This window comes from Protopterus annectens, chromosome 8.part0 (assembly GCF_019279795.1).
Source record: "Protopterus annectens isolate FY-2018-M chromosome 8.part0, PAN1.0, whole genome shotgun sequence".
NCBI lineage: Eukaryota > Metazoa > Chordata > Ceratodontiformes > Protopteridae > Protopterus > Protopterus annectens.
The window spans coordinates 428,471,017-428,490,976 of record NC_056741.1 but is presented as its reverse complement, the minus strand read 5'-3'; the positions used below and the strand labels follow the sequence as shown (position 1 = coordinate 428,490,976).

Here is a 19,960-nt window from a genome sequence, read left to right as displayed (position 1 = left end):
ATTACTGCTAAATGCTAGGAGCCTTAACAAAAAAAAAAGATGCTTTATGACTCCTGCACTGAATATGTGTTGGAGTGCCTGAGGAAACAATTCCATTTGATTTGGAAGGGTAAATGGGGATCTCCCTGGAAGGAGCAGGCATCTCTGTTCAATGTCAACTGTAACCCAGGCTTCTCTATCCAATGTCAACTGTAACCCAGTTAATCACCTTCAGAACCCATTGAACGGAAACAATCTATTGCCAAAGGGAGTATTTATAGTCAGAGTCAGTGAAAAAGGAAGAGATGCTGAGGCAGGAGGAAGAGAGAAGGTGGCCTGGTTTCAGGCATAGTCTTTCTGAGGATGGCAGCAGCCCTTTTATTTTGGAAAACTCACATCTTTTGGAGATTTTCATTAGTCCTCCCTGCCATATCTTCTTAAGTGTGTGTCTGAGGCACGGCTTGTTTTTGCGTTTTTAAAGGGAGCAGAGCATTTAGAAGGGAAGATCCTGGGTACCTGAAAAATTCTGGAAACTCCCTTCATTAGTTTAACTCTCTCATATCATTGTTTGAGGAGTCACAGCAGAAATCCCAACTCAAACATCCTTAATTGGGGAGATTAAAAAAATCTAACTTTAAATAATTTGAAAACTTTTGATTTCGTACTCAGACCAATCTTCTCAAGGCTGTAGCTGAAAGAGAATCCCTGGACACTGTTTCAGTACAATCATACACACTTTTTAAGACATGTTTAGAAACTTGAGACAAGTTAGCAACAATCTGATTCAAGTAAGATTTATATTTATGAGGTTGTGAGGCAGAAAATTCTCTCAACCTACTGACATTTTTCAGCATACATTCCCAAATATAGCCCTAGTAGTAGAATTCTAAAGGCTAAAGTAGAGGAAGAAAATAATCTCTTATCAAGTCTGTCCTGCTGCTTACACTCTTTATCCCCAGGGACTGTGTTAGGGGGTGGTAAGAACCTGCTCAAATTAGGAACAGTATACTTATTAGACTCAGAGACTTTATACAGTTTATCTCCCTTTTTGATACTGATGGCTTAAGAACGTGGAGCTTTACACGTAACATTAAAGGCATCATCCAAGGCTGGCAGAATTGGAGGAATAGGTGCAGTATGTGGGGCTAATTGTTCCAATAAATCATACTATTTGTCCAATTCAAGAGAACATCCAGCTGTTCACAAGCAAATACATCCTTCAGTTTACAGACTGTCTCAGAATAGGAGAAGGAAGTCTTCACCTGAGATTCAGGCTCACTGTCTAAAGGATCAGGGTGGCTGGCTATAGTACCTTCACATGATGTAACACGGTCTTTGACCATATCAGAATAATCTGCAAAAACATCTTCCTCTTTTTGAGTAGAGGAATGAGGGACAGAAGAAGGCACTTGGCACCCATTATTGACAGACTGCAGTAAACTACTGGCTAAGGTAATAACATCATCTTTACAAACAGAAACTACTTCTCAAGTATCAGAATGCTTGACTTTTGGCTTCTTTTTCCAAGGGGAACCCCTGGATAAAGAGAGTGAAAGGGACTACATATCATCCTGAGCAAGAGGTCTTTTTCCCCTTCCACTTTGAGAAGACTCTTCCCTTACCTAAAATATATGGTTCTCTATTGCACACAACAGGCATTGGAACAGACAAAGAGGATGTGTCTGACCCCAAGTCCACAATGGCTAGAAAGGCTATACAAGAGGGATTCAAGGAAACCAGTAAGTGGTTTGAGGAACAAGCAATGGCCACTGCAGAGTCATCCACCATCAGCTGTGTCATTGACTGAGTCCACACTGAGGGCAAGGGCTTCTGCTTTAACTTTTATTCTTTTTAGGTACACTGTTTGAAGGACCAGCAGGACCCGGCTAAGTATCCATGCTGTGGCCAAGGATGAAGTCTGCCTTCCAGTAAGCTATGCTGCAGGGAATTAACCAGAAGGAAAGTTGAAACTTTGCGCACACGAGCAGAGCTTATACCTTCAAGTAATTTAAATCTTGGCAACACAATTAGGTATACAAGCAGTGTACAAGAATTCCCCTTAAAATAAAGAAATAACTTAATTGAAGTAAAATTTAAATAAAACTGAATTAAGTAAGCTATCATGAAGTTTACATAAATGCACACACACACACACACACACACACACATACACACACACACACACACACACACACACACACACACACACACACACACACACACACACACACACACACAGACAATTTTTCAGTCCAATTAAAGAAGCTTTCCAATTGACAAATATTAACAATTTAACAAAACTAGTAAGCCCCAACAACACTGATAAACAAATAAACCTAGAAAGTAATCGGGTACAAATATAACAGCACTGGATGTAACACAGCAGAATGTCCAATTTATTTCAAGTAAGCACTTTGATGGTCCACCTCTTCATCAGACTTAGATAAAAATGACTCAAAACAGCCACATTAAATAGTACTTCCATTAACTTTAATTACATCAATTAAAACAATTAACTTATTTAAAACCATATTAGCCATTGTGGAAATCACAACATATATAAACTAAAAACACTAATGTCTCAACTGTTTCACTTTTAGGAAAGGTTTGATGGAGACCATGTTATTCAAACCTGGCGCTTTATCAGCACACAGTAGTATAATCCATTTTTGTTCTGCCGCCTCAGTAATATTTCTCATGTCTCCACCGCTTTTCCTAACTGCAAGCATCTCTAGGACCAAAAACTTGAACATATGCTCACTTCCTTCATTCTTAGTGTGCATAGCCAAGGCACTACTTTCCTTGTTATTTCTTATATCCCTCATGTGTTCAAGTATCCTGTCTTTGAATTGCCGATTTGTCATACCAATATAGTATGAGAAACATTTGACACAATAACTCAGATATATTACATTAACTGTTTTACAGTCAGCATAATGAGAAGGCTCTATTTTAAAGCCTAACGTAGGGTGTACAAAATTGGTACCTGTATGTATATATGCACAGGTAGTACAACTCCTGCACATATAGGTACCTACTCTATCAGATCTGAGAGTAGTCCTATGGAGGCTGGATTTATAGCAGAGATGATTTTTTTAGGGTCTTGTTATTCCAAAAACTAAACTTAGGTTTGTCTCCTACTATTCCCTTTAACTCATCTAAGTGGAGAGTATATTCCAGTTCTTATTAATAACATTGCAGAATATATTTATATTGCTAGCATATGTCAGAGTTATTCTCAAATCATTACTACTTTCATTACTGATCTGTCATGTCATCTCGCAACTCTCAACAACACTACCTGCATGCGAATCACATAATGTTATATTATTGTTAAAATATGGTTTGCATCTATCATGTCTGTCCTTTCATGCCTCTTTGATACGCCTGTCTATATCTTTGCTTTTATAACCCCTTTCTATAAAATCAGATTTAAGGGACTACAAGGCTGAGTTCAGCTCTACATCATCATTATGTAACTGCATCAACCTGACCACCTGCCCTTTTATTATATTCCACTTGCAGTGGTTCGGGTGCATACTAGTATTGTGTAACAGATTATGCTTTCTGATTGGTTTCCTATACAAACTAGTTTTAATGGTATTAAGTGACTGCTTACTAACAATCACATCCAAGAATTCCACCTGTTGTAAACTATAATTATATGTGAATCTCAGAAAATCAGTGGTCGTATTGAGATAGTGGATAAACTCTCTTAGCCGTGCCTCAGTTCCTTGCCATAATAGAAAAAATATCATCCACAAACCTAGTATACCACATGACAGAGTTAGCATAAGTCATGTTGAGAAGTGTGTTTTCTGTTTCCCATTGCACCAATGAAAGGTTGGCGTAGCTATTGGCACAGAGTGTGCCCATCGCCACACCAACCTTTTGAATGTAGTATTCATCACTGAACATAAACACATTGTTGCTTAAAATGAAAGTAGTTCCTAGAGAATAGAGATCCTTTGACATTAATTCAATCACCCGATCAGGGAGGCATCCATGGTCACCGTGGCAACAGGAGGAGGAAGAACAAATGGTCTTCCCTGGCGTACTAGAGGGGAGACCATCCACCATGCCAGGTGGTCTTTGCAAGCTTGAGTGATTATTATCTTGTGAGACATCGGAAGTTGTTGAAAAGACCATTGGGTAAAAAGCATCCACTGAAGTATCCGCATGTGAAAATGAGCCAGGGGAACTAGTATGATTGCTGCTGCCATGAGACCCAACGTTTTTAGTACAAATCTGGCCTGAATCCTTTTGCACTGTAGTAAGACCTGCACATGTCGGCGAATGTCTGACACTCTGTCTAGAGGAAGTTTTGCAGACAGATCTTTTGTATTTAATCTTGCGCCTATAAAGGTTATAAACTGACAAGGCGACAATGCAGACTTTTCAAAATTTATTGAGATACCTAGCTCGGAGCAAGTTTGGATGGTATAATCCCCAGCTCGCAGTAGCCGATGCCTGGTAGAAGCAGTAAGGAGCCAGTCATCTAGATATGGAAACACCTGGAATCCTCACCGTCTCAGGTGAGCCGTATCCACTGCCATGCATTTGGTTAACACCATGGGGGCTGTGGTGAGACCAAATGGCAGGGCTCTGAATTGATAGTGACTGACTCCCAGCCAGAAGCGGAGAAACCTTCTGGAGTGCCTGTGCATTTTGATATGGTAGTACGCATCCTGAAGGTCTATGGAGCACATCCAACTGTCCTGACCCAAAAAGGGTAGAATGGACTGAAGCGTGACCATGTGGAACTTCGTTCTTTGAACAGATTTGTTTAACCTGCTGAGATCCAAAATGGGTCTCCAGTCCCCTGTCTTTTTTGGTACCAAAAAGACCTTGGAGTAAATTCCGGATCCTTGCTGATCTGCTGGGACTGGCTGGATGGCCCATTTTTCTAACAGTTTTGAAATTTCTGGCACTGCTTGTTCCCTTAGACTGGGTGGAACATCTGGAAGAAACTTGGTTGTTTGTACAGGGGTGTGGACAAAGGAGATTTTGTAACCTTCGGATATGATAGACTGTACCCATTTGTCTTGTGTGAGGAGTTGCCAGGCTTCTGGGTACAGTGACAATCTTCCCCTGACTGCCTCCAAAGGTGGACAGTCGGGCAGCCCCTCAGGGGTGCTGAAAGTGTTTGTCAGAGAAAGATTCTCTGCTACCCTGATTTTGTGGACCCCCTCTGCCCCTCGGGCGGCGTCTATTATTGTTCCCTCCACTTCCCCTGGAGGGAAAGTCACCACGTGTGTCAGGCACGACTCCCTGGGGTTTCCATAACCACATTTTCCCACTCTTCTGACCTTTAGGGTATGGACTATAGGGAGTAGAAAAACAGACTCCCACAGCAGAGAGAGTCTTGCCTTCCTGCTCACACCTGGTAAGGGTATCCTTCACCTGTGGTCCAAAGAGAGCCAAACCATCGAAGGGGGTATTGGTGAAGGATGCCTTAAAGGGGTCAGCAAAGTTACATAACCACATCCAGGCATGTCTTCTCAAAGCCATGCCTGTACCTGCAGCCCTACTCGCTCCATCGGCTGCATAAGAAATGAGCCGCATGGAGGAGTTAACGATTGAGTTAAGGGTCGCCAGCTGGGAGTTAATCTTATCTTGAGCCCCCGCAGCTGATGGATCCTGAAGGGTATCACCCAGTTCCTTGAGAAGATCCCTATGAAGGCGGGTGAAGTGGCACAGATAATTCAGCGACCGCATGGAAAAAGTCACTGAGGAAAACATCCGCTTCCTGTACCTGTCCATTGTCCTATACTCTTTATTAGGTGGATGGACAGGCACTGAAGGGTCAGCCAACTCCTTCTTTGTGGCTGCTGCAACCACCATAGCATCAACAGGGACACTTTTTGCAAAAAATGTTTGTTGGGTGGGGCTGTAATGAACTTAGTGGGCCTGCGGAGAGTTGGTTCCACTGTGTCCGGGGCTGACCACGCCCTTCGAGCCACTACTTCCATCAGCGGGTCGAAGGGTGGAGACACCCAGGAGGTGGAAGGGTGAGAACCAAACGCATCCAGGTATACCGACTTGTCCTCAGAAGGGTTAAGGGCAGTCCAGTTCCCCCTCTGCTTAAGGATCTCTAGGATGTCTGAAAAAGAGACATCCTCAGAGGGGGATCTTGGGGACCCTTCCGAATCCTCCAAGTCGGTATCAGACGTGACTGACTCAGGGGAGTCGACATGTTTCCTCTTACATTTTCTCTTCTGAGGGGGTCCTCTGAATGATCAGGGGAGGCCTCGGAAGAGGAAGATATGCCCAATGGGGTGACCTGGAGCATCTGTTCTCCATGCTTGGGGTCAGAAGGGTAGGCAGAGACCGATGCAGGCACCATGGGGGGGAAGAGCCGACGGGGCCGATCGAGGAGCCGACTCAGGAGTCAGCACGCTCCTCATGACCTCGAAGATGTCCCTATTGGGCAGAGTAGAAGGTCCCTGCTCTGAAGAGACGTGAATCCCTCCCGGTACCGAGATGGATGGCTCTGAGGCCGATGTCGGAGCCGAGCTCACCTGCACCGAAGCCCCGAGAGGGAGAATGGGGTCGGACAAGGGTCCGATGCCACTCACCCCCTCGGAGCCGACGAGGGAGTCCTGGCACCCAGATCCCTCCAGGAAAGGAACCAATGAAGAGATCAGAGCTGACGAAGGATCCGAAAGGTGTGGTATCAGCTCCGACGTTTCCAAGATTCGAGCCCCCAACCAGCTCCGGCTCTGAACACAAAAGGGGGAGCCGGAGGAGGAACTGCTGAAGACACAGGGACAGCCATAGTCTGTTGAGAAGGGCTGGTTAACATTTTGGCCAGGGCCTGCGATTTAAGGAGTCTACTGACCACCCTCTCCAAGTCATGATCGGATAGCCTGGAGGACCGAGAGGAGTGGGACCTATGGCTTCGTTCAGACTGAAGCAATGGTGACCTCGGAGCCAAACAAACCAATTCTAGGGAAGGGGACCTAGAATGTTTTCGGCCCAAAGATGGTTCCGACAATAAAACCAGAGCCGATTGAGGTCCAGAGATGTCAGTTCCAGCTAGAACCGAAGAAGAGGCAGATGCTCTGCCCAGTGATGGCTCCGAGCTCTGAGCCGACAGCTTGGCGACCTTTAAGGATTTCCCCGACTGAGGCTTCGCCGGGGATCCCTCTGGCTTAAGTAAGCCTCTCAAAATAAGCTTGTTCCTATGCTCCTGCAGGACTCTCAGGCTGAAGGCGTGACAGACCGAGCAGGAGTACTGCAGGTGTAGGGAACCCAAGCAATAAACACAAGAAGTGTGACCGTCCATCAGAGACATCTTCTGACAGCACGAGTCACACTTCTTGAAGTCTGAAACTTTGGTATCCTTGGACATACTAGAAGGGGATACCAAAGAGAGAAAATTAAACTAGTGCTTAAACAAGGCACACAGGAACAGTCACACACCTGCACTAGTTAAACTAACAATAATAACAACAAAAACTATCACACCACACTTAATAACAACAAAAGCTATGCACTAATATAAATATATATACAAATATTACAAGGTTAAACACTACTCCTATTAGGTACAAAAAAGGGTGGGGTTAGCCAGTAAAGAGAAGAAACAAGGGGGGGGGTAGAAACTCTCTAACAAAAAACGAGTTTCCTGAGTGGGACAAACTATGGGATACACAGTCTAATTATACTAAAAGGGAAAGACTATCTACATATAAGAAAAATACAAAGGTAGATTTTAAGCTAATAAAACCAAAAAAGATTAGTACGACCTGAGTCAGTAAAGACGCAACCTCGTAGCTGAAGCGGCAAACGAGATCTGGGTATCTAGCGCCAAGCATTGTGAGATATGGGGAGGCCTCGAGCCAGTAAATAGCTCTCGAGCTTTAGTAGATGGCCGAGTCAGAGCCGAGGATCGGCTCCGGACCCAACCAGCAAGAATGAAGGCGAGAGAGACAACTTAACATCTATATTTTTTATTAAGGTGAATATTGTAGACAAAGTAATGGTGTTGAAATGGGTGCAGCATGCGCACCTATTTTTGCCAACTTAGTTTTGTTAAACTGGGAAGAAAAATGTGTATTTAAAAGCAAATGGTACAGTTACATGAGCTGTTATGTTCGATTTTTGGATGATATTTTCATTCTATGGAATGGTTCTATGAATGATTTGGAGATTTTTTTTAAGTATTTAAATTCATCCAGTGATTATTTGAAATTCACATATGATTGTGATAAAAAGGGTATATTATACCTTGACACATACATATCCATAGAAAATGGTTGGTTTTGTTCCAAAATACACAGAAAAAGCACCTTCAGTAACGCATACTTACAATACTCCAGTTGCCACCCTTATAATCAAAAGACCAGTATTATAAAGGGACAATGTATTAGGGCAGCAAGGATAACATCAGATTTTAACAACATGGTCAAGGAACTTGATTATACTGGGAGTATGTTTAGGAAAAGGGGATACCCTACTATTCTTATTGATAATACTATTAAATATGTAAAGGATGAGTGAGGTAAAAAGTATAAACCCATATTAGGAAATGGATTAGGGGAACCTGTAACCATGAACAGTAATACCATTAATAATTCAAATCTGCTCCAACGGGCATGTATACTGCAATATGGTATCTATTCTAAGCACATTCAAAATATAATAACAGTTAATTGGAATATTATGAAAACAGATGAGAATATTTACACTTTATTAGGTGAGCACCCTGTATTTGTACAGAAAACAAGATCTATCTTAATAAATTTGACAGGAAGGTAAACAATAGTAGATACAGCAAAAGAGTGGGGGGCACACATAAATGTGGAGAATGTAATCAATGTTTTGCCATTATGGAAGACGCTACTTTAAAATTGGAAGATATTAATCAAACTTTATTAAAGTTTCAGAATGGGAATTGTCGTACACAACATGTGATTTATTTAGCCAAATGCACAAAATGTTCTTGTTTTTATGTTGGCAAAACTGACAGATGTCTAAGGAATAGAATACATGATCATTTTTATTGCATTAGGAAAAAATATATAACTAATGGATTATATAGACATCTTGTCAAAAGTCCTTGTTGTGAAATGTTTAAGTTTACCATATTAGAACATATACTTGTCAATCCCAGAGGTGGTAACATCAGGAAAAAATTAGGGGAAAGAGAAATTAAATGGCAAATTTTGTTAAATTCAACAGTACACCCCGGAATAAATGACAGCATATCTATCAAGCCCATTTTGGAACTAAAGGCATAAACTGTACATGTATTCAGAAGTACGATGAATTGTATTGTGGAATGCATATATTTTTAAATATATAATTAATTTATGAGTAGGTTTTATTCATTAGTGATTTTATATAGTATTAAGGTAGTTATTTAACATACTTTTTTAAACAGAGTGACAGTGTTCAACTGAATGCACAGTGCACTTTAAGAGATTTGTATTTTGTAATTAGGAATTAATTGATTGATTATACTAAGTGTTTGATTGGTTTATAATGGTATATAACCCAGGTTGCAATTTTAAATGGTGTTCTGATGAAGTCTAATATGTTAGATGAAAGCGCTTAACCGGATTATTTGTGTTTCCAATAAATTGTGTTTTTAGAGAAATTTGTGAAGTCTTCTTGGGACCCTACCACCCAATACAGCGGATTATTGTGTGTGAACTTTATTGGTTGTTTTTTCGCTGGTTGCAGACTTTCTACTTTGAGGAATGTCTACTGACTACCATATTTGCTTGGGAACAGATACAAAGCTGGTAGTCTTAAAGAGGCATACTGCATTTCTGTCAAAAAATAGATAAAAAAAGAAAAAGTACTCAGAAGTACATGTAAGTGTGGAAGGGTTCCCAAAAGGGGACTTATCTGTAGAGAAGGAAGCTTTAGGCTGACAGCTGTCTCCTAAGAAGCCTTACAACAGCATCTGCATGAGGGGGCACAAGATACTTAAGATTTTTAGTCACTCTGGCTGTTTATATGGCTCCTTCCAAAAGGGAGTTAACTTATACAAGCAGCCAGAGTGGCAGTGTGGGAGGGAATCAAAACTTATGAAAGCTGGTTGGTTGCTTTATCATTGATAGGATACACCCATATGCTACTGCAACAGTGAGAATAACAAACATCACTTATGAATCACTTTAGTGCCAGTATCCTAACATAGAAAGGGCAGACTTTTTGGGGGGGATGTGAAAGGGCTTTTTCTCCCCTGTGCATTATTCTGTAGTTCCCTATTCAGTAACCACATCCTTCACCAGGTCAACCAGCCACCTCTTACCCCTGCTGGCAGGACCTAAGGGCATTCAGGTGGTTAAACCACTAACAGCCATAGTTTTTCTTTTCTTATGACCTAACCCATTACTCCCCCTCCATTGTGGTTCCTGTGGTATAGTCCAGGGGCAGGTTTGCAATGGATAAACGCAACATTTTGCCCCATCTCAGCAGTAGTTCAGCCATGTCCCCATCCTAATCCCCCTTTGGACACTGTCTGATAGTGACATTGTCAGACATGCCCACAGAACTTTCATCCACCCAGGGATAGTAGTGCACATCCCTCCCTGCTGTTCAGTAAACCACCTGACCCACTAATCAAACCCGAGTTGGCTGGGCTAAAGTCAGGGTTTTATCCTTCTAAATCTCCAGACTGGCTCAAAAAGGGCAGAGTTTGAATGGCAATGTAGCAAATTCTTTTAAGACAGAGATTAGGGCAATTATAATGGGTTGTACTGAGGATACTATCCAAAAACTATTTATTGTTCTTTGACTCTATTATTTTTTTGCAAACTGCGGTGGTGGTGCTGCGGTAGTGTTGTCACCTCACAGTAAGACGTCGTACTGTTTGATTTTCAGCTAGAGCGTCTTCTTTGTGGAGACATGCGTGAATGGGCGTACCTTCGTTGAAGGTTGCGCGTCAGAGCTGGCAACTCGGCACGTAAAAATCTGCTGCCAATCATTAGCGGACCGGAGTTCCGCTGTGGTGATCCCTAACTGGGAAAACCCGAAAGACACAACAACCAAGAAGCTGTCCAAATATTGTTTTTCCAGGGCCCAGCTTTGTGGCACAGAGGGATGGAACTCTGAATGCACTTCAGCTGACCCATATTGGATTAGTGGCTTAGGTGCTGTTGGAGCTGGGTAGGGCAATGAGAGTGACCTGTTTTTACCAACTTGACAATCCCATGGTGAGAGGTTGTGGGTTCTGCTTGCAGCCAGGTGCTTCCTGCAGGAGATCGGTGAGTCTCTTTAGCATAGTAGGAGGGTTGGAGTAGGTGCATCATTCTGTACAGTGATGTGCATGACATTACAGCCTTGCTTCACCCTAATTAGTGTCTTCCTTCTCCTCACTCTTCCAAAATTCCCACCATCACATCATATACATAATGCCACCTTCCCCATCTTCCTCTCTCTTGCTCTCTCCCCTATTAGTAGTGATCTGACAGTATTTATAGACCAGGAAAATCTCACTTGCTCTGGAAAGGATGTGTCCACTTGCTGCAAGGCTTATGGCATGATTTTTCCACTCAGGCAAAGGGAACAAAAGGGTTCAAGGGGGTATAGAACAGATACCAACAGTAGACTGCATTGGAGCTAAAAAGATATTTTCCCAGAATGCAACAATTCTTCTAGAAACACACCATTCCTTGAGCAACAAACTTATCACATGAACTATAGTGCACATTCCAGTGCCTGGCTTTAGCTAATACATTTGATACAATACACAGATAAAAATGTGAAAAGTTTGATAAATACAAAAGTATATTGCTCATGACAATAAAAAACTTTTCTGAAAGAATTTCAATGCACTGAAGTGCCATTGCATTAATTTCTCTTTGCCAAATTTTCTTCATACTTTCTCTGATTTGTACTTACCAACTGTCTCATACATTCTCATTTTATAGTACCCCCCAAACATGCACACACACACACACACACACACACACACACACACACACACACACACACACACACACACACACACACACACGCACACAATGTAATGTCCTGTTTGAAGTTTCCACTCCTAAATAGTACACATCATGCAATGTGCCAGGTCAAATATGTGCCTGCACCGACAGTCACACAAATATTGCTGCTAAGTATTTCAAAAGCCAACTTCTTGTTGACTTGCTGGGAAACAACAGCTGACTGACAAATGACAATGAGACCTTTAATAACTCATCCTCTGAGTGTGAATGGTTAATTCATCCATTCCTACCTTTCACTCAAACACCTAATATAATAGTTGAAGGCAAATTGTTCATCACATGGGTAATATTGCATCCCACTTTCCCTCTCTATTGCTATCAGTTCTTTATAAAAACTGAGCCATTAAATAATTGGCTTCTTATTTCTTCTTTTCAAATATAGTCTGATAAAGGAAATACCCTTAAGTCAACCATAATGTAACATCACTGGTCCTGACATGAAAAAGTGGTTTGGTAACTGAATTGTTTGCATGTGAAAATCTTGCAACATGTAGCTCCTATAAACACAGATCAACTGCCTCCATAAGATTGGCTTTCTAAATTCACAGTGGCTGAACTCTATTACCAGTGTTTTACAAAACAGATGGCATGCATCAAAGAAAAACTAAAAAAAAAAAATCCAAGCAACACAAAAATATGTTATGAAGTCAGGAAAAGGCTCCATTCTTACTAAGAATGTACTTTCTAAGCTTTATCATAATACAAGAAGTCATTGCTTTTTTGCATTTACTTTTCTTACATTACGCAGTTATTTAGCTAATAGTTCATCTTCTATTGCTTCAAACTAAAGCCTAATAATTGATTCACAAATTCTGTTCATTGGTATGTGTGAATTTATACAACAGAATATGTGCACAAGCATGCAAACTCCTACCTGATGATGGAGTGATAGGAGTTGCAATCAACCCATTGGGGTTAATGGCGGCCATGTGCTGCATCTGGACAGCAGCCATGGTTGCCATAGGATTGAGGTAGGCACTGTGGGCGGCAACCAGGGCTGCTTGTTGCTGCATCAGCTAGAAGGAAGAAAAATGGAAAACAAATACTTTACTAAGACAACATACCAGTCATGAGTTTTACAACAGCAGATCATCCTTCAAGCTTTTATCACTATGGTTCCGGTCTTTGAATAATTGTCTGACACAGTTCTAATCATATGTAAATTACATTAACCCAGACAAGCTCTAAATGGTTTATATTTCAACTTTTAGTTTGAACCTAGTAATCAACACACATTTATATCAGCAAGATTTATGAAGAACAGGATGACATTCAAATTATCCAGGCCATTCAAGAATGATTAATTAATACAAGCACTCTTATAACTGCAATAATGTCCCACACAAATAGTTCCAAAACTGTGCAGTTCTAAGCCCAAGAGGCACTCTCAGTTCTCCACATCGAGGAGTTTATATTGGATTCTGCAGCTGAAATAGTTTTTTCTATTTTATTTTTAAAGGAAAAAAGGACTGAAAACTTAAAATGATTTGTAATACACTGGTACAGAAAATGACCAAGCCTCTTTTATGTTATTAATATTCTCAGGGCTTTTGCAATCATATATATTTTTTTCTTTTTAAAAGTTTACTATTTTGACCCCCAAAATTGCTATATTTACACAGGATACAGTAGTGTTCATAAAGCTTTACATCCTGAATTTATTGCATACTTATTTGCTAATGAAAAAAACATACATTAATGAAAACTTATTTAAAATTAATTCTCTCTTCCACTCTTGAGGCCAGCAAGAGGGAGGCATCTTTTAACAATTAAGCCTGCAAACCTTAACTTTGGAAAGCCTAAAAGCATTAAATTATATTTTTAATTTCATTGTAGATTTGATACAAATATCAAGGTTAAGGAGTACATTCATCACTTAACCCAAACACGCATTTAAAATAAACTCATACTAATTCATCATTCACCTACACAAAATGCCTCATAAAGATACAGTTGATGGAAGGAAAGTGCCTTGACCTGAAGTGCTTATTTTTTATAAATAGGGTGTATGGCTACAACCTTCTTAAAACATCACTCTCCTTAGTGGAAATAACTCCTATGTCTCAAGCAGAAAAAAACTGTCTACTTCCTATATAATACCAGAACAGAATAATCACCAGAACAGAGAGATCAGCAAATGGGAAGCACCATTGGAAGTTACAGATCTTACATATTTCAAAATCAGGAAATAATTTCCATATTTATGTTCGTTTTTGTCAACTAGGCAGAATTCAACAGTTTCAAGTGCCTAGCGAAAATGAACACTACAGGAAGTCAGGGATCTTGAATAGCCAAAATCTGAAAATCATTTCATGCTTATTTCAGTCTTAGTTAGCCAAGACTAATTTCAGTAGATTCAAGTACCTGCTTTCAGAGACTTGTTCTCATCATCACATACATGCAGATACACATTGTAGAAATCAAACTGGCTTCAAAACAGGAAGATCATCTGTTACAACTGCTTGCTTTAACATGCCAAGGCTTAGCCCTAGTCCTACTAAATGATGTTCATCGTGGTTCACTGTTACAGTCATTACTGTAGGGTTCTTCCTGCTGGCAGCAGCCCTCGATCGGCCAGAGTCCCAAAGTCGGGTCTGACGTCGGCTGAAGTCGCTCCTGCCCTGACGTCAGTGCGCCAGGGGTATAAAGACCTCAGCCGACACCATTTTCCCCAGTCTTTCTTGCCGTGCGGTGCCCGCAGCAAAGCAGTTCGCAAGTGCCAGTCAGCCGACTCCTGTTTATTTTTGGTGGCTTTTGTATTGAAGACTTCTTTTAAGCTAAGTACCCCGTTGGGGAAACCTTTTTCTTGCTCCAGTCCGATGTCAGAAATAGTTAACTGTATTTCTTGTGGGAAGCAAATACCTCATAAGGATTTTCACTCTTACTGTATACCTTGCTTAGGTCCTGACCACGACATAGCTAATTGCAGGTTTTGTGCTAAGTTTAATCAACGAACTATTAGGCGAAGGTACGATTTTGCCTTCTATTATTTTAGAAAAAGATTTAATTATGATATGTCGTCGGATTCTTATCCGGCTACTGCAGTGTATAAGAGGTGCAAGGATAAAGACAGGCCTCCGAGGTCCAAAGTGGACGACTTTATTCAACCAGAGCCAGTTGCCGGTTCATTGGTCATCAGTGAGGCACTTTCGCAGCCCCTGTCGTCTGCCACTTTTGAACCGGTTGCCTGTACTGACTCCCGTGAGGAGCCGATGGGGCCTTCAGAATTTCCAGGGATTGGACCTCCGGATAATGCTCCCTCAGATGGGTCCAGAGCCGCTGTGCAGGCACCGGCTTCTGAGGGAGTTTTTAGGCCTACACAGCTTCATGTAAAGATGACTCCAGTTTTGCAGTCAAGGACAAAGGCAAAGACTAAGGCTCCGGCAAAGACAAAGCAGCATGCACAGGCACCTTCTGTTCAGGGCCCTAGACCTCAAAAACAGATGCTTAAAATGGCTGAAGACCTGTTAACTATGATCAGGGGTTCTCATCCCCCTCCTGACAAGAGACCTAGGCTAGAGCCAGATTATGATTCCTCAGATCAAGTTTCGATTTCTTCTGCTTCTTCCTCTGAGCAGGATTATTCCTTCCCTCCTTATGAGGATTCTGATGCTGAAGAATCCCTTCCTTCGGCCTCTCCTCCTGAGGATTATTCATTTGGGGAAACTTTGCATGATATTAGAGAGCATTTTCACTGGGAAGGGTGGGAATACTCTGAATCCAAGAAAAGGCTTAGGGATTTTCTTCTGCTCCCCTGTATTGGACATTGTGGATGATGTTTTTACAGATGCATCTCTCTCTCCTGATTCTTTTCCTCCTGCTCCTGTCAAACAGGATAGGTATTATAGGGTTCCAGACTCCCACAAATATCTTTTTAAGAATCCTTCAGCTGATCCAGAAACTATTTCTCAGGGCCCTAAGGGTGTTAAAGTGGCCTCTGCTAAGAATCCTATTCCCTCTGACGGGAGTCCAGAGCCTTGGAAAGATGGGGCAAAAAGTTTATACTTCTGCTACATTGTCTATTAGAGCTTTGAATTGTCAATTTCATATGTTGAAATATCAGCAATACCTTTTGTCTGTGTTAAAGCAAAAGATGTCTGCTGTTTCTGGTGGTACAGACAATAAGGAATTACAGGATTTATTGCATGCTACTGAGCAGGTGGGTAAACATACCCTGCACTGTGGTTTTGATTCTTTGGAGGCTTCATGCAAGGCTGCAGCAACTGGTGCAGTTATTAGAAGGCATGCTTGGTTAAAGGAGCAAAGTTTGCCTGAGCAGGTTAAAGCAAAACTTTTAGATGCCCCTTTGCAGCACAATGTTTTGTTTGGGGCCAAAGCTGAGGAAGTATTGAAGAAAATGGAAGACAAAGCCAAATCTATGCAGACGATTAAGGATTTTCTACAGGTACACCCCCTAGATTTAGCAGGAATTGGCCAGCTAAACCTTGGTCCTTTCCAAGCTTGGACAGACCTCAGAGAGGCAGATACAGGCGTTCCAGAGGTAGAGGTCAGGCGCAGCCCCCTTTCAGAAATAAGCAGTGGAGTGCCCCCTCTCCCAAGGGAGGAGAAGATAGGTCACAACCTTACAGGAAACAGTCATTATGACTCTCCCTTACTAGCTCCAGGGGCTCCCCTCCTGGATGCGCCTTTGGGAGGAAAAATCTCTCTTTTTTATCACAATTGGAGCCGCATAACCCAAGACAAATGGGGTCTGGACATAGTTTCAAGAGGTTACAAGTTTCATTTCCATAACTTGCCAAAATCAAATGGATGGCCAGATCTGCCAAAGCATCAATGGGCAGAGGCACAACAGCAAGTTCGGTCCCTCATGGATATGAGGGCCATAGGATTTGTACCAGATTCAGAAATGGGGCAAGGGTTTTATTCAAGACTTTTCCTGGTTCCTAGGAAGGAAAACACATGGAGATCAATCCTGGACTTTTCCATATTGAACACCTTCCTAGAAATTCCAAAATTCAAGATGCTCACTCTGCAGCAGCTGCTGCCTATGCTGAGCAAGAACGCTTGGATGGTGACTTTGGACTTGAAGGAGGCTTACTTGCATATTCCCATACGGCAAGAGTGCAAAAGGTACCTGAGATTCAAAGCGGGCTCGAAGCATTACCAGTTCTCTGTGCTGCCCTTTGACTTATCTACTGTGCCCATGGTCTTTACAAAGTGCCTGGCACCAGTAATGGCATTTTGCAGACAGAAGGGAATTCAAATATACCCTTATCTGGACAATTGTCTCATTCAAGCAGACAACAAGGAGACTTTACTTCAGCATCTAGCATTTGTGCAGCATCTTCTCTTGTGCCTAGGGTTCACTGTGAACTTAAAGAAATCAAACCTGGTGCCCACGCAGCAGATTACTTTCCCGGGGGCGCTTTTGAGCACTGCAACCCAGATGGCTTATTTGACACCAGACAAAAAAGTGCAACTGGCTTCTTATTTCAAAAATCTGGCTTTAATGAGTCAGCTGTCTGCAAGAAAAATTCTGCAGGCTTTGGGTTACATAGCATCCTGCATTCTGTTAATACGATATGCAAGGCTGCATAAGAGGAAGATGCAGTGGTACCTCAAGAGTGTATGGTCTCAGCATTGCCACAGTTTGGAAACAGTGATCACAATTTTGCCTTGTCTCCGGCAGGAGTTTCTTTGGTGGGCCAAGGCCTGTCTCCAGAACAAGGGGAGGCCTTTCTGTCCCATTCCAGCCAATCAAATCATAACGACGGATGCTTCGGATTATACATGGGGAGCCCACATGCAAGGGAAATGTCTTCAGGGTGCCTGGACAGAGGACCAAATGCATCTGCACATAAATTTGAAGGAGATGCTAGCTGTACAGAATGCCCTGACAGCCTTCAAAGATCTTATTCTACCGGGGCAATTACTGATAAAGAAGGACAACACTACGGTGATGTGGTACGTAAACAGGCAGGGAGGCTCTCACTCTTACCCCCTGTGCAGATTGGCCATGGCTCTGTGGAACTCAGCACTAGCCATCAAGGTGGACTTACAAGCTCAATTCCTGCCAGGAAATGACAACACTCTGGCAGACAGTCTAAGCAGAAATCTTTCAGATCCACATGAATGGATGTTGGATGTTTGGATATTCAGGACGATAATGGAGGTGTGGGGGTGCCCGGACATAGATCTTTTTGCATCTCCCCAAAACCATCAACTTCAAACATTCTGCACGAAGACCTACCACAAGTTAGCATGGAAAGTGGAGGCCCTATCATTCAGTTGGAAGCACCTCTCAGTATATGCTTTTCCTCCTTTGCCTCTTCTACCATGGGTACTTCTGAAAATCAAACAGGACAGACCGCAAATGACTTTACTGGCTCCCAACTGGCCTCGGCAATTCTGGTATTCCTCCCTGATGAACCTGGCTTAGGGTCCACCCTGGATTTTGCCACAAATTCCACATCTACTGTCTCAACGAGATGGCCAGATCCTGCACAGCCATGTCATAACTCTGAATCTAGCAGCCTGGCGGATCCAGGGTTTTTAAACAGCTCTACCCTTACCAAACAGGTACTGGACATAATCCTTGAAGCTAGAAGGCCCAGCACCAAGAAATCGTATGCAGGTAAATGGAAAAGATTTTGCTCCTGGACTCAGGCCCAGGGTTTTGATTCTGCAGTTCCAAACATTCCTCTGATTTTACAGTACCTAACAGAGATGTTACATAAGGGCCTATCGTTTGCATCTATCAAAATTCATGCTTCTGCTATTTCTGCACATTACAATACGGATCCCCCAATATTTTCTCATCTGTTACTTAAGCAATATCTCAGAGGGACAAAGAATATAAGGCTCCCTTTAAGAGCACCAGTTCCTACTTGGGATCTCAACTTTGTTTCCTTTTGAACCTGCAGCTTCCACAGATTTAAAGTTTTTATCATGGAAAACTGCTTTTCTTTTAGCTATTACCTCTGCCAGAAGAGTTTCAGAATTACAAGTTCTCATGTCTGTGGAACCCTTTATTATTTTTCATCAGGACAGGGTGTCCCTGAGGACTAATCCCACCTTTATGCCTAAGGTGGTTTCAAAGTAGCCTTGAATCAGACTATTCATTTACCTACCTTTTATCCTAATCCTCAAAGTGAAGAGGAACGTATTTATTTTTATTTAACATTTGTTGACCGGGAAAGTTCGACTAGGTTCTACAGAGCCTGTTTTCAGCGGAGGCCCGGGGAGAAATGCTCCAGATGCATGTCTTTGGATATACACAGGCAGCTTCGTTTTTACCTGGACAGGACCAAGATTTTCAGGAAATCTGACCAATTGTTTGTGGCTTATGCTTCTACTTCACAGGGGAGAGCAATCACTAAGCAAACTATTTCTAAGTGGATTGCCCACTGCATCAAGTTCTGTTACTCTCATCATGGTAAACCAGTGCCTGTTAATGTTAGAGCACATTCTACCAGAGCTACTGCCACTTCGGCAGCTTTTCTCAGTGGAGTTCCTACCAAGGAGATCTTAGAAGCTGCAACTTGGAGTTCTGTGCATACTTTTTATAAGCACTACAACCTCCCTATCTATTCTAAATCTAGGGCAGGCTTTGCCTCTGCAGTCCTGCAGGGTTTTGTAGCCGCCCCTTCTGTTCCTTCTCCACCATCCACCCTTTCTTAGCTTTGGGATTCAACCCTACAGTAATGACTGTAACAGTGAACCACGATGAACATAGTACAGTTGTGTACTCTTACCATAAATGTAGATGTTCGTGTATGTTCACTGTTACAGTCAGGGTTACCCTCCCTCCTATCCCCTCTTTTGTTGTTCTTTGAGTGCTGTCTGTGTCTCCTTGACATTTCTTTTTTCTCTGAGGTATTTTTGCTGGCGATTTTTGGAAATGTTCTGGTTTATGTTTGCTTATTCTTTTGATTAAGCTTTTGGCCTTTATTTTTGGGCACCTGACATCTGGGGCAAGAAAAACTGGGGAAAATGGCATTGGCTGAGGTCTTTATACCCCTGGCGCACTGACGTCAGGGCAGGAG

General features: G+C 42.1%; 1 protein-coding gene across 4 annotated transcripts in view; it reads right to left on the bottom strand.

Moving 5' to 3' along the window:
• The window catches only part of CELF3 (CUGBP Elav-like family member 3), a 1,127,909-nt gene that overhangs the window by 126,390 nt on the left and 981,559 nt on the right, over positions 1–19,960 (bottom strand). For all 4 annotated transcript variants that reach the window (XM_044079943.1, XM_044079945.1, XM_044079947.1 and 1 more), the window contains one exon: positions 12,829–12,970. In XM_044079943.1, the coding sequence (XP_043935878.1) occupies positions 12,829–12,970 (142 nt within the window). The remainder of the gene's footprint in view (positions 1–12,828; positions 12,971–19,960) is intronic.